Source organism: Ostrinia furnacalis, unplaced genomic scaffold (genome assembly GCF_004193835.3).
Source record: "Ostrinia furnacalis isolate ACB-3 unplaced genomic scaffold, ASM419383v2 OfSCF2054, whole genome shotgun sequence".
Classification (NCBI taxonomy): domain Eukaryota; kingdom Metazoa; phylum Arthropoda; class Insecta; order Lepidoptera; family Crambidae; genus Ostrinia; species Ostrinia furnacalis.
The window spans coordinates 1,994,074-2,018,037 of record NW_021132293.1 but is presented as its reverse complement, the minus strand read 5'-3'; the positions used below and the strand labels follow the sequence as shown (position 1 = coordinate 2,018,037).

At 34.5% G+C, this 23,964-nt stretch overlaps 1 protein-coding gene across 1 annotated transcript; it reads left to right on the top strand.

Moving 5' to 3' along the window:
* Nucleotides 1–11,284: 11,284 nt before the first annotated feature.
* Nucleotides 11,285–22,632, top strand: LOC114354543 (uncharacterized). Its single transcript, XM_028306966.1, has 4 exons — nt 11,285–11,343; nt 11,694–11,944; nt 17,803–17,883; nt 20,082–22,632. Exons 1-4 carry the CDS (start codon nt 11,285–11,287, stop codon nt 20,162–20,164), a joined length of 474 nt encoding a protein of 157 aa, XP_028162767.1. The 3' UTR covers nt 20,165–22,632.
* The last annotated feature ends 1,332 nt before the right edge of the window (nt 22,633–23,964 follow it).

The following is a 23,964-nucleotide window of genomic DNA, read 5'->3' as shown; positions in this document are numbered from 1 at the left end:
CAAAACTTAAAGAAATTTTTCTTGCCGTTTGCGTTCTGTAAAAAGTTTCAAAATCCTTTTCATCAATTTAAACTTTTATATTTGAAGATGATAATTTTGATATAATTATTTATGTTTCAAATCTTATATAATACGAGATATTTTCATAATTTACCATTAAATAAAACCGAGCTTTTAAAGTTTCATACATTCAACATCAACGCGTCAGCGACCAGCACCAAAAATATATTTGTTCTTGTTGAAATATACGAACTACAAACTAAACAGCTTATTACTTAACACATGATATGTAGCATACGATAAACAGAAACCTGTGGGAAACGCATAAACAATAATAAATTCCCAAAGCATTGTTTAAGTTAAAAGAAATACTTAATCTTACAAATGACTATGGCGGCAACTTTAGAGCGATGATATTTCATCCATAATCGGAGTAGCCGCTTAGAGTTTTAATTTATAATCCAAATATTGTAATGAGCTTGCGTTACTGGCTACTTTAGAAATATCTCAGGTACGCAGTGACGTCATCCCGACCCATCTCTCAACGTGAATGATTTCGTGTCGGCATAAATCTTACTGAAGGGATCACTTTCACTCCGGAATAAGATCGGTATTAGAAGAAAAATAAAACGCAATCGGCTCATTTGAATTAGAATTCGAAATATGTGTATAAATTAACTTTTATTTGTACATATTTCATTTAGGTACATTAATTATACTACCGTGAAATATTGCAGCAGAAGGGTAAGGGATGCAAGGGATGTGTATCAATCATGAGAGTGTTGAATAGATTGTTAGCTTGTTTTTATACATAACATACTGAGCTTTTATCAATACAGGTTTTACTGGCCATAAAATTATTAACTTTTTTATTAAATAACAATAAGATTTCCCAACATTTCGTATGCCAAAGTCTATATTACGTTAAAAGTTCGACCTTTGCCCGCCGTGAACCTTAATCAAGCATGAAAGCAATTACCAAGTTCCAGGCGAACGTTTTACGTAATCGATCATTTACTAACAATAATGGTATTCGAGATTAAAATCTACAAATACAAGGAATTTATAATGAACTGTTCCGGTGATGATGTGTTGCGAAATGATTGTATAATAACATTAATTCAATTGTGACTTCGTTAAGCTTTATATAAATTGTGTTATTTTTAGCTTTTTTCATCATTTATCATTTCACTTTTAAGTACCTTCAAGCTAGTAATTTCATTTAAACAAGAAAGCTACTAAATTCCAACATCAGAATATGTAGCTTTTTCGAAGTCAGCATATTACTAGTTTCTTTAAAGAAACATAGTTTTATTTTTCAGATAAGGTTATTTCTTAGATGTTTTCAGAACCATCTGCCGACTGTACAATCAACCCTAAATCTGATAAGATCTTTAGTGTAAATAAAAACAAAAGCTAGTAGACATGCAATATTTACAATAAAAGTTAGAGAACCCTTTTGGTTTTTTAACGGCGTTATAAAAGAACAAACTACGTATAAGCTTACGGGTGCTTTTAGCGAGGTCACGTGAATTGAGCTTTATCGATGTATACCTTATTGAGTCTCTAATAAACTGATTTATTTACCGAATACACCATCATGGTAGGTTGTTTGCACATTAAAAATATCTTTGTGTATGTTTTAAAGAAAGATTTTATTTATAATGCAGTCTTGTTGACTTTAGTTGGTCCCTATAACTTTTAATCAGTTTAAAGTCGCTTTCAGCATTCGCATCGCTGAATATACATCAGTTAATTTTATTCATTCTTCATTGCCGACTTGCATCCTACGCTATTAGTGGTGGCAGAGGCATATTCTAAGAATAATATAACCTGTGAGGCTCCCGAGAAATACATTTCGCGGCGGCTCCATAAATGATGCCTGCGGGGCACCATCGCTCTCCTAACGTTATGTAACACCGGTAATAGATAATGCATAATACTAATGACAAGTGATATTTAAAATATATTAGGTGCTCTCTATCTCGGCGCACTCTTGCGTGCCACTGTGATTGAGTGGGACAAATTAGATAAGCGCATTATTCTTCAACAAACTTTCACTTGTAGGGCTCACCTACTCGTTACTTGTACTAACAAGCACGTAGGATATTGACAACGTTAACGAGATAAAAATGTTACGTGACTCAACTTCCCTTCGCGATGTAGCTCGATACATTTACTAGTTAATTGCGAAGTGGATTAGCCGTAAGTTATCATCACAAGGATCGCGGTTGGGTAATGTTGTTCACTAAGTCGCCTCCAATTAAATAATGTTTAAAGCGCTTATGTATGCAATGTTTCAATTACTAAGAAATTCATATTCATCCAAGAAAATGTCCGAGAGCATTTCATTTACGTAATGACCTGTTCTGATCTACCTCTGGCGGCCATTACTTTACATTATGCTTACAGGGTAAGTAAAAGTTTACCTGCACGGCTATAAGTGTAAATAAAATCTAGCAGCGATGTAAGTGCATCAATTATTGTACCGGGAGGACAATTAGAGGAGAAGGTTTGGAATAAGCGTAAAGGAGTTTAAGTGGTGCGTTATGCAACGTTTTTTGAGTACATTTCATCACTCGCGAAGTCGGTTGGTTGATAATTCGCGTAATTAACAGCATGTCTACGTTAGTGCGCGGCCGCATGTCACCGCGGACATGTTCGGCGCGCGCTCATGGCATCGCAAAAACTACGAGAGCGTTTCCAGCAATTTCGTAACCTCGTTTGTAATTACTCACCGTTTATACGGGCGAAATGTTAAAAGGATTATTTTCGTCCGACTTTGTTTACAAGTAGTGTGCCTAACTATAATAGGCAAACCGGCAAGGTGCGCACTCATTCAAGGTAAATTGATGCAAATTGTCGCAGCATCTTAATATAAATCGAAAGTTAGTGGCAACTCTATTAGTGATTCCAGCGAGTTTAACGTGCTTATGGATCTGAATATCATAATAGAGGCTTTAAAATTGAAACCACAATCATTACCTAATTTCGCAAATTTCCGCCCATAAAGACTACACGACATACAAAAAAATTACAACGCACGTACGTACATCACCACATTTTTATTTTATGGCAACCACAAGTGCTATTTTTTCTGAAGCTTAAAAATCAAAGAGTATCGTATGCTATGGACATTTTCACTAAATGATGTAAAAGTATTATTATTTAAAAGCTTAAAATGTTATGTGTCTAAATAAAGATAGTATTAAATACCCTTTCCATGCCTCTCTATCAACGTTCAAGGGAAATTTCTCCGATAATGCCTCGAAACTAGAGAACTCTTATTAGGTGGTATCTCTACTTTCGACCCGTCAGGGCCGATATCGTAATAATAACCCCACTTCATATTAATTGTGTCCTAGGACAGTGGTTCTCAAAATACAACCTTATATGACGGTAAAAAAAATTTACTTGAAAGAGAAAAATCATGATTTTATTAAATATAAAACCGGAATTTGATTTATTCTAAAGGTTATCTGTTATATCGCTATGGGAGGTGTGTATGGAAGTAACTTATTTGTTGTCTTCAAAGAGAAAAGCGCACAAGGGTCGATTTTTTTTATATTTAAATAAAACTTTTTTTAGATACCTAGCAATGATCTGTTGACGTAACTTAACTCAAACAAAGTGATCAAATTATTTCAGAATTTAATTTTCACCGCGTTTCTTTTACATACAGCTAAAACTTAGTGTTTCCCTCGAAAAGATTGAGCGCCGCTGTCGTCGACTTTCTATAGAGAGACTCTAAGAGGGAGATAAATAGCAGCGTCGTAATAGGACTCGTAATGAGGCAGCGATGGGTATTTTCTCAGATAGATGAGTGCAGTCACCGTCATCATGGAACAAAACCAACGGTGGAAGGCCACTGTCAGACACGACACGACGATTAAAACGTATTGAATCGTAGTCTCTACTAGAAACTCCTCAATCGTTTTTTAAGCATGCAACTATGAATTCGCGTTTGCATTATCGCGTAATCCAGATTTCCAGCTGATATTTGTGCATAATTTTTTATCTATTTATTTCTATTTAGACTTGGAAGTTAGAACGAATAGATAATAATGTAAATTATAGGTACGGGACTATTACTACCTTCCCTTCCTATGTAGTCAGGATCTACCTACGGCTAGGTTCAATGTAGAAACTATAGTCTTTTTCACGTAAGATGATTCGTATGACGTTTCGAGTTTGAAAGTTATAGAGATGTCACATAACTAAACCATAGCGATTTATCTATCGATTTTTTCTAAGAGTTAGTAAAACCTATTTTTAGAGAAATATTTTGTATAGGTGTCATTTAACAAAAAACATGTTTTTTTAATTACAAATATTTTTGTAACAATTTTTATTGATAATATTCAAATTCCATGGACTTCGTGTTCAAAAAAACGATTCCTAAAAAGTACTGGTTCTATTTCTTTAAATTAAAAACTATTAATTTATTTTCAATGCGTTTATAGTCAACAATCGAAAAATATAGTTGATTTTTGTGATGTTTTTAATAACTAAGTATTCACACCAATCGATTAATGAACCGCGGAAATAATCGATTTTGTTATACAACAAATACCCCAGCACTAAATCTATTCCGTTTCACACATTGCATATATTAAATAAAATATATTTTTACATCGTATTTAATTAAAATATTAATCAATAGACTCAGATTTTACTATATATTTCAAGACAAGTAGTTATTTTTTTTTATTAAATTGCTAATAAAATACAAATATTTTTTCATAAATATTCTGCATAATTATGTAGTATGCGTAATATGGATAACCTTGAAGTGTCATACGGATCATCTTAGGTGAAAAGGACTATAGGAAATGATGGTAGTTCATTATTCTAGACTAGAGAATATCGTGGTAAAGTGGAAACAGACCCTATTCTTCAAACACATCTCTAATAAAATTCTCATTTAATCATTGTGTGACGTAACCGCTATCGGAGTTGCTTAATGCAGTTCGAAGTAAGTTTGAATGTCGTCGCTCAGTTATATATTATTACGTCATTATATAAACAGTTGAGTGTAATTTATTAGCGGTTCTACGACCTTAAGCACATTATTTACTTTTATATTTTAATTAGAAGCTTTTGTTGGGCTATAAATCTGTTGAGTTAAAATTGGTTCGTTTTATAAAATTGGAAAATTAATAATGTTTGACTGATTAACAACCGTGTTAAAATATGGCAAATGCAATTTTAATAGGAGGTAAAACATAGTGGATATAACAGTTTAATAGATGATAAATAAAATACGTGAAATACCTTAATGCGGTGTTACCGTTTTAGGTTGCTAACACAAGGTCCAATAAGCTTACCTGAAAAGAAAAAAAAAGTCAGACATTAGTATATTGTGTAGTGTAGTTATATTTTGGTACCGGTATAATTTCCTTAATATTATCTGACACTACCATTCGTAAATAAATACCTATATTCATATCTAACATTTCCTTCTAATTAAATACTTAAAATCAATGATTTCACTTTAAGGTACAGATGATGGCATCAAGATAACCACTGAAGCATTTAGCGTAATTGTAATAGATGCTACTTGCCAACAAAAATTATAGCCAGATCATAAATGCTATTGACTGTACAAAGAGTTTGCAATTCCGAGTCATTCATCATTTTCGCAAGACCGCCACGCACTGCTAGAATACACACATTGATGCTATGATTGCATGTAAGAATACGAGTACGAGCTCATTAAACATTGAGCTTATCTAGCTATCTTATGTAGTTTTAATAAGGTGTGATTTTGCATAAAAAATGTAGAGCTTATGTGCAGTTTACATTACTGATCGTAGCGCGACATGAATCGGAGATGAAAAATGATGTGTCTAACTATACATATTACGTGTATTTTATAGAATTATGTTCATATAGGCAATTCAATTTTCTATTGATGAAATCAGTGACTTGAAAACTACTAAATACGACCACTATTCAAAACAAAATTCTTGTGTGCAAAATGGTTATTTCCCGGCAAGTGTTTTTTTTATAATTACCAAGTATTTATTAATGATCCTGCTTTAATTTATAGACTCCATTATTATTGCATAATTTAAATGTGAATTAATTTTACCACAGAAAACACCACATGGTGTTTATTAGGCTTTAATTATCGTATAATAAAACGATGATTTGTTATTAGGTTGACGACGAGGCGCAATGTACACATTAAGTATAAAATATTACCCCGATATTAAACCATTTGGGGCTCGTAAACCATCTATTTTGATAAAGCAGAGAAAGCATGAACTATTTTGTGATGTAATAAACAGTTTGATGCGTTGGACTAAATTCAACAAATGTGCCCACTGCGTAACAACCAAACAACTGGACGCCGTAACATACGGGTCCTCGTAAAAAAACTATTAACGAGTTAACTTCACTCAAACAGTACCAGTTTCCAGAATTTAAAGATTACTAGATAAGTCTTTCACTAGGTAAATATTGCGATCTACACAAATATCAAAATAATCCATTTGTCTGTAATTGGTTACAATTCACGTCGAATTACTTTTATTGAACTTTGGCACAAAGAACTTTTAGAACTAGAGGGGGTGTTTGGAGAACTCAATATAAGAAGTTTTAAGTAAGTAAGTTAAATCTGTGCAGACGAAGTCGCGGAAGGAAGCCAGTTTAAAAATAAAGTAGATATTACATCAATTTGGGACTATGTGTCGTTAGAATTTAGGAGGAATTGTTACGTTGCATGTAAAAGATAACGTCTTATTTTACTATCACATCCAAATGTCTCAAATATCACTTACGTAAGGCAGACATAATATGTATACCGGCGAGACCAGCTTGAGCCATGTCCTAATATAGTAAAAAGAAACTCCGCGGAGGTTTTTAAGGCGCAATAGAAAACTAATTTATGGCGCGATCGTAAGACTGGCTGCAGTGATATTATTAAAACTTTTAGCGAACGCGTTTATTTACCAGTAAGTGGTTAATACTATCTGACTCTCACTAAACGAGCGAAAGTTAACGAACTTGTAGTGTGAACACACGTTATTTGATGAGTCGTGTAGACTGTAGTAGGCAAAAAGTCGTTTAAAGTTCAGACCGTAATTACTAGTACGAGTGGAGGCTGCAAAGTACCTGCACCTCTGCGTTCTAAAGAAAAACTTAAAAGAGTAAAATGCTGAAGGCAGCAGTAAAAAGTAAATGAAACCGCGCCGAGTGCGATGCTTTGTTTTATTATATCTAGCCGGTATTCACACGTTCATGTAACTAACCATCATTAACGTGAATGTGATTTTTTAATAGATACAATTGCAATAAATGCATCATTAGATAGTAAATGCTGTAATCATTCAAATCAAGAGAGTTCTACGAAACTTTTGTTAATAACACCGGTCAACAAAAAAATTTTTTTTTTGCGCATGGATTTAAATACTTATTATATTCTGATTATATATAAAAAAGTGCGATTACAAATCGAAAATATTTGCTTTTTAAGAAGTTATAGCGATTTGAATATTCCATCTTCATAGTAGAATGTCTCTAAAGATGCACGTCCCATTCTCATTGGGATATATTTATAAATAATTATGGGGGCTTATTCGCAAGAACAAGGGGCACGCTTTCATCAAAATATAGTGAGATTTGAGAGACGACGTTACCAAGGCCAGTAACTGAAAGCATGATAGGATTAGATTTTTATGCGAAAAATCTTCTATGGAACATGACAGGAAATTAGAACTTTTCATTTTTAATAAATATTTGGACTCTATTTTAAATTTTCTCTTGTGAGAATTAATCTTAAATGGACGTTTGGTATGTTTTAATAATTAGAAAGAATGAAAGAAAGAAAGAAAAAAATATATTTGGCAACCAATTGAATCATCTCTATGTTCACGTTTCATACATTCATTGATATGAATTTTTCTATTTTTTACACATAAAAGCAAATTCAGAACAATTTTTTGTTGTTATTCTTATTTCTAGGTCATAAAGCAATAAAAATAAGCTATGCATAACCCGTGCGCAAAAATGCTGTAGACAGTTGTAATGGGATTGACTGAAGAGGGGAGAGATATCTACAATGTCTGCATGAGTAAATGTTGATTTTCTACCTTTGGATAGATATTCAAACTCTTTACTTGTTTATTGATGGATGCCCTAAATCGGTACCGGTCCAATGTGATACTTTGTTTATGCGCTGCTTGATTATTGTAACAATTAGTTACGCATTTAAAAGCAATAGCGCAGTTACCTAGCAAGTTCAACTTGTAAAAATAGGCCGGTACAAGTACTTAAAGCGATAGCTCATCAGACTTTACATTTTGTTGTACAATCGTCTCTATTACAACTACATAAGATCCCTCAGTGTCTAGCTTGATCTGCAGTGCTATGTACCGTTGCACTCCAGCGACATTGCAACACCTACTCCAGTTGAAAATTATTGCTGTTTATTACAGTTGTTGCCAATATAATCATCCGGTTATTACGATCTACTTTCGACCTCTATCGGATTTGTACGGGATTTGAAATAAACAATCTTAAAATCACATCTCTGTGACAGTTATTTCAAATCGAATCGATGATCCATATTGAACTGTTTTCTAAATAGTTGATAAACTAGGTCTGATATTGAAAAAAGTATGAAAATAATTTCTGCGATAGAGTCTAAATCATCTTTCACAACACGTCTTATGAAATTTTCCACGAGCAAACTTGATGCCCCTTAGAAACTTCACACACAGTGCTCAATCATAAATCACTACCTGTACTCGGCTATCTCAATTACACGAGTCGAGGCTCGCTCGCGATCCTAGATAGCTAAAGGGAAGTATCTTTGACGTGAGCAAACCGGACGCATCTATGCAGTTTCTCTTCACTCGGTAGCAGGACCGAGTTCACTTACACCGTGGGCTAAAGATAGAGAAATTAGCTGCGAGTGAATGCACTCTGCGCTCTGCGCCCGCGCCGCCCCGCCCATACCATATACGCGCAGGCGTAAACTGCGAGATCGATTACCACTAATTGCTACCCTGTACGAAAACCACCACTGAATCATAACCGCACGAAGTATGTTTCATCCCTAATATCGATCCATCACATTTTTCAACGCACCTTACATTTTAAACTCGCGTCTAACACTTTGTAGCATAATTTTTAGCTACTGGCACCTGGTTTTATATTTTGTAATCACCTCGTAACATTTGGTGAGGAAAAATAATACTTTACACGGTATTGGTATGATTTATTATATCGCGAATATTATCAAGTTAAAGAAGCGGTAGTCTGTTGGATAAAATACTGCTTCGCACCCTTCAGGTTATGCGTTCATTCTCGTCAACATGACACAAACAAAAAATTAAGCATTCTTCATGTTGTTATGAAACATCCTGAGAAAATCACACAAGTTGGTTGTTGGTCAGGTAACATGTAAAAGATGACGAAATATAAAAGGAGAACTTTTCACAAAATTCATATGAGATTAACTTAGGTTGTTTATTCCATGTTTGAGATAATTTCGTTCCAATATATTTTCAATATCTTTTCGATTTTGTATGTAAACAAAGTTATTTTTAAACTGTCAGCCAAAGAGCGTCTCCACTCTCCACCAAGCCCACAAATCAAAATCAAAANGGCGTTCACTAGCTCTTAGTCTATTAGGTATTTGCGCTCTTTTTATTTAAGATCGGTTCCTATTCTGGGATTTGGAGCGAGATTGCGTAAATGATGCTCTTCGCGATTTCGTTGTAATTTTTATACCTACAATTTAGAATTGCCTATTTAAAACAGAAACTGTTATCATTTTCAGTTTACCTTGCCATATCATTCACGTGCTTAATGTACCTACCATCCTTTGTTTTATGCATTGAATACCACGAAAAGTGGTTAGCGGTGCTCATTCCGATATTGGCAAGCAGCGGTCTTGCTTAATTCGATCAAGCCACACTAACAGTGTTTGGATCGGTGATATTGCCACATAATCTTTTTATGGTCGCCGATTGTCCGCTATAGCACAGTATTATTATACCAGCCAGCTATTTTCAACAAAAACAAAGTTTTATGATTATTGCACAAATGTTAATAAACAACATTTAAACAATGCAATTAACCTGGGAAATGGGTAAAAACAAACAATGGAATACCAGTTTTGAATAATTCTGTGTAAAAATTAAAAAAAAACTGAAACCGAATCATTCTGAACATTACAAACATTACGATTAAGAAGGCGAAAAAAGACAAACAAGATCTCATAGGACAATAAAATTGTTATTTCTCGTTCCAGGAATTGCAATTTATTATTAAATACTTTTAACCTGGATTGATCCATCTTACATTTATTTATAGCATAGTCTGTCAAACTCCATATTAAAACACCGGTTAAAATATTTACTGTTAAAGTAAGTTGATGCATCTCAGCCTTAGAGTAAATAAAGTACAGACAGTAAATGGTTTATGAGGTAGGAGAAGATAAGCCTGTCTTCTTTCTCGTGAAAAAATTATGAGTAAAATGATGTAGATAAGGGACTATTCCCACCTCTCTTTCCCAACGCTGCAACACTTGTGTAGATCTACTTACAGCTTGACCGCCAATAAAAACCTAACCAGTGAAGGTCAAGTTTGTTAAACTGTCATTGGACCCGAAATTAATCAGGAGAACATAGTAAAATGAAGTAGCGTACTTTTCTGTACTATGACCCGAGCGAGAGCTACTGACCTTGTCAATGCCGAGAGCGGTCAGTAGCTAATTATCCATGCATCGCCGATTTCAGCTGTTAGACGACACAGGAAATACATCATGTGGGATGTTCGCGTTATTACGCTCTATTATGCCACGTAATGATTTAGGGGTCGATTGGTATTCGATGCAGAACGTTTGAGAGCATACCAATGACTTATTAACATGTGCCATGTATGTAATGGTTCTTACTTGGCAAGTTTGCTCGGGTATTAGTAACCGCAGATATTAGATACCCATTGTCATAGATTCTTATATAGAGCGAGAAAGTCTAAGTGAGGTATTTATTGAAGAAATAATTTTCATAATCAAAAAATGGGTCGAGAATACCGACCAAAAAGTCTTGAGCCATTGTGTACAATCTTTAAATAAATTTTATTTCTCTGGCTCTTTGTTTCTGTGAAAGTTTATTACCGTTATCAATACACAGCTTTTCCAACCAATCAACCTCAATCTTGTTGTCTATCGTTGTTGTATGCCACGTATATTATAATAGTCACACTCTTATTTTACCTGTTGAACATTGAACTAGCTCTTGGCACCAATCAAGTACGAATTAGACCCGTAATGAGACATTTTCTTGTAGGATCGTTGGCGTATGATTACAGTCTTGGTATTATAGACAGGTATTCCCATAACGCTGTTATTGTTAGTGCACCCGATAATAATAGAGCTCGCTAATTGTGGGAGAAAGATAGTGTTACCGGTAATGAACACGATTGATTCATGAGAATCATAGTGCTAATTCTAAGTATCGATTAAGTATACATAGAGTGTATGAGGCAGGTAGAAAAATAACCTTAATTTAGGCTAATATTCTTTGACTTTTTCTTGCAACATTCAGTCACCTCAGTCTGAACATTTTTGTTAGTATTCAACTAAATGTGCCGTCATCCGTATATTGATGCGAAAAAAAGAAATTAAAAGGAAACGTTCACTCACTTTCCGGGCAAAAAAGCTAATGAAATCGAGTTAGAAATCCTTCTTTAACGAAAAAACTTTTTCCTTTTCAGCATCAAAGGTTGGAGTACTACATCTACAAAGACCACATCCAAGTTGAAGACTTGGGCATAACTGCCAAAGAGAATGATGCACTGAAGTTTACAATATGGTACAAGAATAGGAATTTGAAGTCCTACAAGTTGGAGAATAAGGACCCAGCCGTGAGGACCGCGTGGGTGGAGGAGATAACCTCCCTGCTGTGGGAACAGGCCATGAAGAAGAAAGGTAAGAAATGGAGAATAAAGACTAGTACTTATTTACGTCTTGTGGATAGAAAATGCCTGAATCAACGACACTTTAGGTGTAATCAGACAGTTTGTGTTGCATTTTTAAGGCATGATTTTTGTGACGAGTAACTAAACTACCATTGAAATTGTAATTGACTGAGTACTCAGAAAGTCTTAATGCGAAGTAAAATTAGTTTCCTGCGTATTCTTAGACAATGTATGGTCGACGAAAATAGTCCCTTTTGACAATTAGGTAATGCTTAACTGATAATAATACAACGGTAGGATAGTAAGTGAAAGTCACTGGTTTGAAGAGTATAGATGTAGGATAGATAGGAAGTATTTTACCAACCAAACCAATGAGGTTTTTCCCTCAGATAATTCAGGATTTTCCCCAGATTAAAAAACATTTTTATGGTGTATGACAAATGATGACATAATATCCGGACGAAAAAAGAATGATAACAAGCTCGGGACAGAGTTTATTAGTTTTTTTTGCAACATTGATATTAACGCAAAACTTATTCAAATATTGCTGATCAAGGATTTTATACTAAGTGATTTTGGCACCAAAGGCTTCAAGTGATCAAAATTGAGTATGTGCATTTTAGAAGCACTTAAAACAACGCATGTGCAAGGGCTGGGGAGATAACGGATATCCTATTAATTATCGAGGCACATGTGTAGCTTTCGCACAAAAAAAACTAAGTGCCCACCTTTTTGTAATAATCCTCGCTGGCATAAGAACAGTTTCATTAATAAAAACTTGTTCAATATTTTACATAATACTTTACAAGTCGATATTCAAAATCATGATTGATTATATCAACCTACGTGTGCGTATTTTCATACGAAATCTGTTGTATTTGCAATAACAGTAGGATTTTGTGTCCGATAAAAGCTAATTGATCGATAAAATATCAAAATGACAAGCAAATTTTATTCCTCGTTTCTGTATGAATAAAATAAATGGTTTTTTGTTTTACTTCTTTTAAAACAAAGTTTCATATTTCAATTGCATATTTCAATACTCCTCATAGATTGAAACTCTACATCCGAAATGTATTTTCTTCGATTTTGTCGTGATGTGTTTACGACTGGTCGTAAATATCCCGGGGTGTCTCATACTTCACCGGTGCAAGTCGTTGAAGTCGCAACCACGGAATAATGCATTCAGCAGTAAACAATGCAGAGATGAATAGATCGTTATGCAATTCGCCAACCTCGAAATAGCACGTCCGAGGGAATTATGTCATTGCGCTCAAATCACATTGTGTACTCGTTAGCTCGAAGTGCACGCTGAGATACTGCGGCTTCTCGAGACTTGACGAAACTTAAAACAAGCCATAAAGTTAAATTAACTGCTTCGAGGTGCGGTTATCTGAGTTTAGAATGCACCTCACAGCTCGGGTCGTCGATCTCTCGAGGGTTCTGATTAGGGTTTACTTAAGCCTGTTTCTCATAAAGAAACTAGTTGAGTCCATCTGGCACGCAAGACCGAACTAATTCCCGCATAGTTAATGCGGACAAACTTTTTAATTGATCGTCATCTGCTCCCCGGCGGGACGTGACGGAAGGAGTGGAGGCCTTTATCGGCGGCTGACGCACGCGGGGTCGACGACTGACTTTTTATTGGACACTTGCGACTCGCATGTGCACTGCGCTCACTTGCATCTGTGGGAACCGGGAACGTCAGGAACCCGACGCCTTTTCTCTAACATCGCTTTTGTTTTGCACACGTACTCATACGCTATGTTCTTTTGTTCGCAATTTTTGCGGAGCTGTTGTGACGTACGAATTTTTAACAAAAATGATCACACACGCTTTGTTATGGGTGCTCCGCTTTTGTTTTTTATTATTACATACACACCGAAATGTGTTGTTCCATAAACGAATGTTGCTCTCTGATAAAATTAGATAGGAACAGCACAAGGGAGCGCTCCGACGAAAGTGTGATCGTTTCGAACTCTCGCTGTTACAATGCCACATTCCTCGCTGAGATTACGTCGATAAGCGTAAACTGGCATTTAAATCTTTCTGGTAACGCGTTTCTTTGTTACTTCAGAGCTATTTAGCGACATTCGCTGTTTCCTCAAATAGCACAATAGGCTTTTGTCTAGTGCGAAATACATTGGAAAACGTGTCGCGGCTTACATCTGAGTCATATTGCGATTGCGATCGTATTACCGCCGTTCATTTCATTTATGGCGTAGGGTTTTTGTTTCATCTCTTTGCTATGCTTAACTATAGTTAATTTGTAACCTTTGTTCATACGAGTAGCTTATTTTCGGATACTGTGAAAGTTTAATTTCAATTCAATTGTTAAAATTAAAATGAAGAGTTCAAAATATGCATTCGCGTTCAATCTGTGAAATCAAATAAAACTATCAATTTATGAATAAATAATTGTGCACCGACATCCGAAACAAATGACGCTCGAGTTGCGGAGTTAATTTGCTGAGCCGGTTATCGAATCGAATGATTCACTTCGCTCTATCAAATTCCGATGTTATTGTTTCTGTGTGTATAGCGGCGACCATAACAATAATTCCGCAGTGGCCGCGCGCCGTCCGTCTATTGTGCCGGGTTTATCAACAATAGCATCGGTCTCGTCCGTGTCTACACAGTGGATATGATTGCAGTTGGAGCAATCTGATTAATTATGCTCTGTCCACAGCTGAGCTCTTCTAATAAGCCCTTTCTTCAGCCATTATATTAACTGTGCCTAACTGGTAAACTTGTTGAAATTTGTCAATTGTTGATGGAAATGATGGGAATATCATACAAAAACAAGCGGTTCTTACGAAATATGTTTGGCTCACTTAAATTTTACGTCCCTAATTTTTGAGCCATCGCTGGTTCATATTATTTAAAATCAGTTCTCTCGAAGATTTTGGTCAGATAATGGTTTTCCTTGTACACCCACTAAAATGAAGCGCTGCCGCCTACATTTATTTATGTCATACAGTCATTAGGCTACTGCATCGTTTAAAGTATTTTGATAATTATGTGCGCACGCGCTTGTTTAAGGGGGTTTGCGTGTGACTCGCGCGCATGTGAGTCATAACGAGTTTATAAGCACGAATTTACGCATAGGTACACGACATTGTTACAACACCTAGTTTATGAAATAATAGTAACTAATTTTATATAGGCAATTTTCAAGTATTGTAAATATTCTAGAATGCAACTCACTTAACATCACTGCGATTGCGGTCAAATCCGTCTTGTTCTGCATATGTATAAAATCAGTTTTGTAGTAAGCAATTAAGCCATATTAATGTAACACAGGTAAAAAATAAAAGGATCTTTGTGGTCCTTCTATTGATTGGTCAGGAATTTCAATTACTCTTTTTTTCGGTCGTCAAGAGTCAAGAATTTGTTGCAGGCGGATAATGCTCGTCTTAATGTTTCGCCATCTTTCCCTGTTAGTGGTCAACTCGAGCAGCTGCAGTTCAATTTACTATCGAGTGTTTTTATACAAGTTAATTAGAGAGAGAGCCTTCTGTCTAAAGTTATATTATAATAACACCGTATCTATAGCTGAGGGTGATATTTTGACGTGACCCACTTCGCGGATGGCGTTTAGTGCAACAAAGGCAATTTTTTGATAGCATCATGAATATTTTTCGATTCACGCCTCAAATAGGAAATGCTTTTATTGCAGAGGCGACTTAATACTTTTTAATGGAACCTATTGCTGCCGGATCATGATTAGGAATTCTTAAGTTCATCAATGAAACTAAACAGTTCATTGATGAACGTTACTCTACATACATTTTAGTTTTTTAAAAGTTAATTTAATACTCTCAAGCCGTGTCTCAGGCCTCCAGATGAATATTATAGTCATTCTAGCATTCTGCAATGACATTCGAAATCTCCCCTCATATAAATGGCCTTGTTGCACTATAACCGTCATTCCTTCATTCCTACCACCACATTCTTTAGTCCGCTACTGGATTTCATAATCAGGACCTAATTTCAGTGGTTTTATTTGTTCTTACATTAACGTGGCGCAAGTCTACTGAGTACCTGTGTTATCGTTATCAGACGGGGCCTTGCGAGTGATAATTCTAGTCGCTTTATTTTTAGACGCACTTGTGTTCTGCGCAGCACATGTCCTCAAGATGATGGACAGCTGAGGTTTGGTGGAGGCAAATAATACTTATTGAGGGCGTTGCTCTTATTACATTATATCTAATTTGATTATGCGAGAATGTACCTTATTGTCGCAAGGATTAAGTAGGCAAGAAATAAAAAAGCAATGCTTGCTGTGTATAAAAAATCAATAATTTCAGATTTTCCGAAAAATATATCACTTTAACATAAGTATTTCAATAAATATGCCTTCCCTATTCTTGAATTTACTGTAAACTTTTCTTACATGGGCACTGTATTAGGCCATACTGCAATTACAATACTGTCACTACAATACTGTCCGTTACTACTAATACCTACTATTATTTAGCATAAGTTTACCCACCATAACTTTTTCCGTAACTATAACTATAACTGGGGTTTTCGCATGGATTTCGACGGAACTTAGACGTTTGTTAAAGTTATTGTAAAATGGTGCAACCCAAGATTATATTAGTATGTACAAAATTAAATGCTACTTTCGTAACTTTTGTCCCCTTATCATTCTTAATCAGATTACATGTTTTGCTTAGAGGTGAATTAAAATTGGGCAATATAACATCTTAGGCTGGGTTGCACCATCTTATTTTAACTGTAACAAACGTCAAAAGTATGTCAAACTCCATACAAAAAACATCAATTATTATGTTTATAGTTACGGTTAAAGTACAGTGGTGCTACTCAGCCTTAAAGTAAGAAATGAGTGAATAATTGCTTCTTTCAGGACTATATGTCGCTCTTATACAGGGTGTCCCAAAATGGGTGAATCAAACTGCTAGGGGAGGTAGCCCTACTAATGTACTATCCCTAAAACATACGAAAAAAAATTTTTGAGTTCGGAACTTTTTTTTAAATAATGTGCTCTAAACTCGAAATTTAGTCATTATTTTCAAAAGTTTGTTTACAGATAAACGAAGCGATCATGTACAATTGATATTAGTAGGTAAGAAAAAAGTACAAATAAACTCCAAACGCAGCAATTATAGTCAAATACTTAGGGAAAGCTGATTTATTTTCACTTTTTCAAAAAAGTATTTTTTTTGTGTCCTTATGCGCTTTATTTTTTTTTATATTTTTAGGGATAGTACATTAGTAGAGCTATCAGTTTGATTCACCCATTCTGGGACACCCTGTAGGTAGGTACAAATTATCAACAGCGAACTGTCCCGATAGTGTTTATCTACGAGTACATGGTAGAGTCATTACAGAGATAGGTGCTATGTTTTTCTTGGAGGTGGCCAACTGATAGGGCGATTCACGGAAGTTATTTTAGTGGCCTTTGCCTAATCTTTATTTAAATATAACGTAGATAACATAAATTAATTTATATTGAAGCAGATCATAGATCAGATTCCAATTTTAGTTGGATTGAGGTGGCGTGTAAAAATATTTCCGAATTTATGACTAAGCTAACTTAATTAAATAGATAAGTGTTTATTTATCAGGTATAAACATGTCAAGAACGCATAGATTAGGATCAAATGTTATATTTTATGTTATAACAATAAAGCTATTCTCATTAACTCGCACCTTTACAAGTGTGAATCTTATCTCTTAAGGATACGTATCTTTCGCTTCGTCGTAAACAAAATGATACGCTCGATAAATCCGCCTAATAATTTAGGTTAAGTTGCCTACACTGAAAAAATCTTATAATTATTTTATGTAGTCGTCCAGGTTTTAGGAACCATACTAATATGTGCGTAATTTAAATTCCAGAGTTATTGCTGGAGCAGCGCAAAAAGCGGATGTCTGTGGCGTCCCAGCAGTCCAGCGAGGATGACAAGAATGACGACAAATGTGAGCATATTTACGTTATAACACTGCATTAACATATTAAGGCGCAGGTACACTGTGAGAAATTGATCGAATAGAAGTGCGAACACGCACGCCGAAGTATGGGCGACGCACGGCGAAAGTAACTGGAATGCGTGTTTACATTTTCTGTTACCGATTAATTTCGCGCATAGTGTACCAGCGCCATTAAAGTTATGTTACAAAAGTGATACATGATATTATTCAGGGCGCTAGCGATTGGTTGGCAACTACTGATATATTCGAACATTGTCTGGAATTTTACGTACAAGTATTATTGATGATACGTTATTCTTAATTTTCAGTCAATCGATTTAAAGTGAAAAAACATAATGAATGGCTATACTTAACTGTAAGAAACTAAACTTACGACAACGATTATTTTGTTTAATAAAGAGTGAAAAAATAATAATGAAAACGTGTCGCTTAAATCCGGGAAAAGCCTTTAAATTAATTGTTTTAGAATTTGTCAACCGTTTCCTTACGCTCTATGTATTGGATAGCGCTAGAGCATGTAGTGTTACACTTTTGGGCGCACTGAGCTTAAATATTATTAAGCTGGTATCACATGCACCTAAATGATAAGGTCACGTTTACTTTACAATGTGCAATTTGTCTGTTGCCTACACATTTCCGTTTTGATGAAGAATTATTTTGCCTTTGGTTAAAAGTAGATACTAATTGATAAACGTGTTTAAAAATAGCAGAGGATGTGAATGATTCAGTGTTAAATACAACTATTTTTAACATAGTACTGTCATATCAATAAATGTAATCAATGTTTAATAAGTAAATGAAGTTAATTAATTAACAGTAAGTAATGCGACGTTTATTCCAAATTCTTTGTTTGAATCACTTATGTACAGTATTTTGATTACTTGTTTCGGATTGTTTTGGTCTATGAAGAGCGTCTAATCTTTAATTTATGGTTTCTTCTTTAAACACTATTTTATAATAATTTTGAGTAAAGATAATATAAACCCATGAAATCTTTCCACCAGGTCTTGTAAACGGTTACGTTCTCATCAACTTGCCCCAATGAATTACTTGTAGGTCAGTAAATGGGCTTGCTCACAATTATAAGGTTTTGGCTTTACTTTTGCTTGGGAACAGTGCTTTTTGTGTGTTGGTACAGACCTTAAAAGTGGACGAACACTTCGCTTTATTTTTAACCGACTTCAAAAAAGGAGGAGGTACAGTCAGCATCAAATAGTTACAGACACCCAAAGTAGCTAGAAAGTTAGCAACGCGTCTTGGTTATAATTGAAATAAGGTTGTTTTGTCTACTACTAAAATTTTGTGAATTAAAGTTAGGTCAATAAATGTCACTGGTTCTGGTTGCATAAGATTTTAAACAGCTCAAATTCAGATTATTTCTATTTCAAGTATTAAACAGAAGACTGTAATTAGTTATGTCAAATGAAAAAAATGCGCAGTTTCAGGAAAGGGAAAAAAAAGCGTAACTATTTTGTATAATGTCAATTAAATACGTTTCTATGTCATTTGTACCTTTGCCGTTATAGCGCTAATATCTCACACACGTTCTCTTTTTGAAATTATTCGGCTAACTGTACAGTATTCTTCCTTATCTGTGGACTGGTAAAATGTGAAAACTTTTTCTGTGACTACCCTTTTTCACGAATGTTAATGAAACTACATCATGTTATCTTCTCGTGCATACGTATTTATCTATGTTTTTGTGTTGGTAGAAGATTATCTGAATATATTATGAGGAACATTTACATAGAAAACTACTTTTGCATTCTACTTTTTTTGGTGAACAGGTCTGATAGAATTTGGAGAAAGAAATGAATTAACTTAGTGTGATCTGATAACGTAATAAATACTGTGTCTAATTAATATTTTCGCTGTTGGTATTTGGTGCTGAGAATATCAATCTGAAATATTTGTTTATATAATTTTGTATTAAAATTTAAATTTAAATTAAAGTACATTCTTAAATTTATTATAGAGGTAGTAAGTTAAGTGCCAAAGATTAAATCAGTTAAATCAGATATTATATTCATGATTAAAGCTTCTATTGATATTATATTATATTCATGATTAAATCTGGTAAAATGTTCTCGATTCCTCGATTTCTTCTTCTATTCGTTATCTCCTTTCTTTATGTGTTGACTAATTTTGTTAAAATTGTTATTAATTTGTTTATTTGTTGGTTCCAGATAACTCCCTCCGCGGAGTGCCAGGGGAGGTCAACCGTTCTGGAGAGAAGAAAACCAGAAGAACCACTTGGTACTGCGAATGAGAAGACATATATTATATTATTAGGTTCCACTTTTTTATTGGGGATTAGCCCAACTGACTTGTGTCTAAATTATGGAGGCAATTGAATGTTACTCCTATTAAAAACTGCCAAATTGTGTTTTTGGAATGTATTGAGGAAATGTGACCAAAGAAAGGGCTATTCTCTTCTTTCTTTTATAAAAATATTGGTCAAAATATACACGTCCAAATTGTACTGAAATGTATAGAAAAGAAAGTTATGGTAAAACACTCAACAATTTATACAAATATTTCTAGGTCTAACTTAACTCAGTGCCTGAGGTATGGGAGCGGCACGAGAGGGGTGACCCGTGACATTGACATATTATGACGTGAGCATACAAATCTGAAGTTTCTCAGACGTTTGACGTCTCAAAAACACCCTTTCGTGCTGCTCTTATACCTCAGGCAGTGATTAAATTAAACGCTTAGACCCACAGTGTTTGGCTTTATTTGTCGTCTGTACAATAAATATCTAAAAACCTCAAACGGTCATTGAATGACAACAGCTGAAACCAATCACTAGGTATTTTCAAAGTTTTTTACAATCTAAGTAACGGGACGTAGAAGTATTTGTAGTAATATTGTCATGCCCTGCTCAATACTACTTTAAGTTGCAGTTAATCTGTTAGAAATGGTATCAATGTAGATTTCCAATAAGTAGGCACTTCACTAAGATAGCATTAAGTGAGCTCTATTTTAGAATTTCCATAGTTTGTTCCAATTTTCCATTTGTATTTAAAATTAGGCAGTAGCAGTTGTAAAATTTCAGGATTTAAGGATACAAAAAAGGGACAATATTTGTTTTTAATTTATCCCTATAAATTTCCAGCTTGGTACAAATTCGTTTTTACTTTTTTATACTAATTATTTAGAAATGACTTTCCATTGAAAATTACTAAAATAATATAATACTTCTCACGTAAAACATTGTATTCAATATGAAAATTATAGAAGTGGTAAAAAACTATTTTGCTGTAAGTAACAAGAATATAAAACAGATTGAGACACATGTAATACTTTATATAGAAGACGTACATACGTAATATTTTTATTATTTAAATTTCGATGACTCATTTTAAATTAACTTAACTACTATACTCTCCCATTATTTTCGTAAACAAGTCATGTGTCTTTGTTTTTAGTTGAATAAACATTATTTTAATTGTGGCAGTTACATTAAAATTGGCCTATCCGCATTAAATTGTAAATAATAATAATTATATCCAGGGGATTTATTATCGGCAACATGGGAGTGATGTATGAATTATTTTCACATTCATGACAAAAATGTTTCCAAAGATATTTTATCAGATGTATAATTGATGTTGTTTTGTAAATAAATATTTAATTTAACATTGTAATTTATTTAATTGGCAGACAAGTGTAACGCATGATTTGGAGTCAATAATATTTACAGGTTTTTAATTTCCTCACATTAATATTTTTGTAAATAATACGTTAATAAGAATTACAATAAGCGTAGATCAATCAATTAGATTGGAAATTTAACAAACAGACTTTATAAACAACTAGACAGGCTGTTCAGAATCGAAATTGAGTTCCAACGCCTTTATCTGAAATATGTAATTTAAAATCGTGTAAAGTACAACATTTGCGGTCCTGGTCCTATCTGTACATTTATTTACTTCTCTCACCAGCTCGCTATCAACTGAGGGCTTAGTGTGAGTTTACATCAAACGTCACTAGCGAGCGCGTTAAAAAATATATGAAGATTTTAGTTCTTGAATGTTTCCACTAGGGGCGCTGTACAATCCGTCATACATTTAATGTCACTTTTTTAAGTAATCGACATCGAATGCGTTTGACGTAAACTCACTACGTCCCCTGGATTGTCCACAAACGTCATTAACTTATTGAGAAAAGGCTTAGTTAAGGACAGCCAGTCAAGTAGTACGTGCATACAAATATTTGGTAATATACGACAGCACATCAGACTATACAATTCTGTTCCAAATTCGCCCCTATTACAACTGCATAAGATTCCTATGTAAACATAGGAATCAAGCTAAAGCTTCGTGTACTGTCGCTTGTACGAAATCTTAAAAAAATACCTACTCTGTTCTCGTTTCGAGTCAAAACTATTTCTCCGCTTGACGTTGCCTTGCGCTAAGTCGAAAAATGAGATGATGCGGAGAGAGCGAACGAACAGTTGAATTGATTTCCAATCTTTGGATTACCAAATAATGATTAGTTCCAAAGCAGAAATGAAAAGTACTGTATTTCCTCATCTTTAAATTAACGTAAAGGACTAATTTAGTGATTACCTAACCCAATTTTTGAAACGTCTCTCGTAAAACGTCATTATTTTCTTGAGTTAGTTTTAATATGTAGGAAGTCTTAATGTAGCTTTTCAGTCATAATTTTATTGGACATATTTTATTGTTAAAAAGTTATTTAATTTTTAATGTCATGTAAATAAGGATAAATGTAGATACAAGACGATAGCTCGCTGCTACAAAGTAAATAAATAAGACTTTTTATTAATGAATAATACCAATTATTGTCAATATTTTGTTTTATTTGTTCAAGCCTAACTTTTTCCCTTTTCAGGTATTAAGTACTTGTAATTTACATTACAATGCATCTTTTATTCTTACACTATTAAATAACAGAAAACTTAGGAATACAATATCCTCCTTATAGAAAAATCTTAGAAACTCTGTTTTGGGACAATAATATGACCTGGTGGCAGGAAAAAGTAGAGTAAGAACTATCACTATAATGATTAGAAGTCTCTTTCGCAAAGTTTACAAACGTAAGTATACGTCATAATACTTATGTACAATAATGTACCTATACTGTGATATGTGTAAGTTGTACCTTGTACGAGTGTAGTAGGTATATCTACGTTTACAATGTGAGTTTCTATTAACGTCGAATTGAACAGTCTTTTCTTCATGAATACAGTAGCAAAACAATTTTGTTTGATGCTGTTTCGGTGCAGGACCGGCTTAGTGCGAGTTGAAAATGGAAATGCCTTCAGTACCTCTAGCACGAAAAACTTTCGACTTCGAATTGTTTGTGTATTCGAATCGCTATCGAAAGATTAGTATAAAAACTTAAATAGCGCCTTAACGTATAAGAAATGGTAGCACGAAACTAATTTTGACAATCGAGATCGTCACGTTATCGTTGAATTCGAAGGCTGGGTATCGAACTTTGTCGAATACGCAAACGATTCGAAGAAGAAAGTTTTTCGTGCTAGAGGTTAGTAGGTACAGTTCGAGTCGATTCGAAAAGTTGGGGCGTCGCAAACGATGATGCTGTGATGCATTTGCCATTTGCGTCTCAGGCTTAAATGGATGGATGGATGGAGCTATCAGCAAATATTGCCGATTGTTGTTTGTTTCAAAAGATACTTTCTCGATTCGATTATTACTCGTTTCGCTCGCGAGATAAGCGACAAAGGTATAATCCGCACCAGTCTTTGGTGATATGATATTGTAAACCAATAAGACCGACGACATTGACATCGAACTTTCTACGGCTCTAGTAACTTTTGTAAACCTGTCTTTGGTTGTAAAGTGCAAAAGTTTAGTTGTTTTGGTTTCATAATAACAAATGAAGTCTTGTTCTGCATGGCTACAATAGTACAAAGGCTATAAATTAGCACATCTGCCAATCAATATATCGACGAAGACGGGCCTTAAGACTCCGGATCAAATAAGGAACCCATAAACCGAACCGCAAAAATAAAAACGTAAGCAAGAGTTTCCATTGCCTACGTTTTCTCTTTATTACCATGGATGAATATCTATG

Bases quoted from the DNA above. Each gene is read 5' to 3' on its own strand.
- LOC114354543 (XM_028306966.1), top strand. From the start codon at position 11,285: ATGAGACATTTTCTTGTAGGATCGTTGGCGTATGATTACAGTCTTGGT. The intron at 11,344-11,693 runs GTATTCCCATAA...AAATCGAGTTAG, and splicing joins AGTCTTGGTATTATAGACAG to AAATCCTTCTTTAACGAAAA. The intron at 17,884-20,081 runs GTGAGCATATTT...TGTTGGTTCCAG, and splicing joins TGACAAGAATGACGACAAAT to ATAACTCCCTCCGCGGAGTG.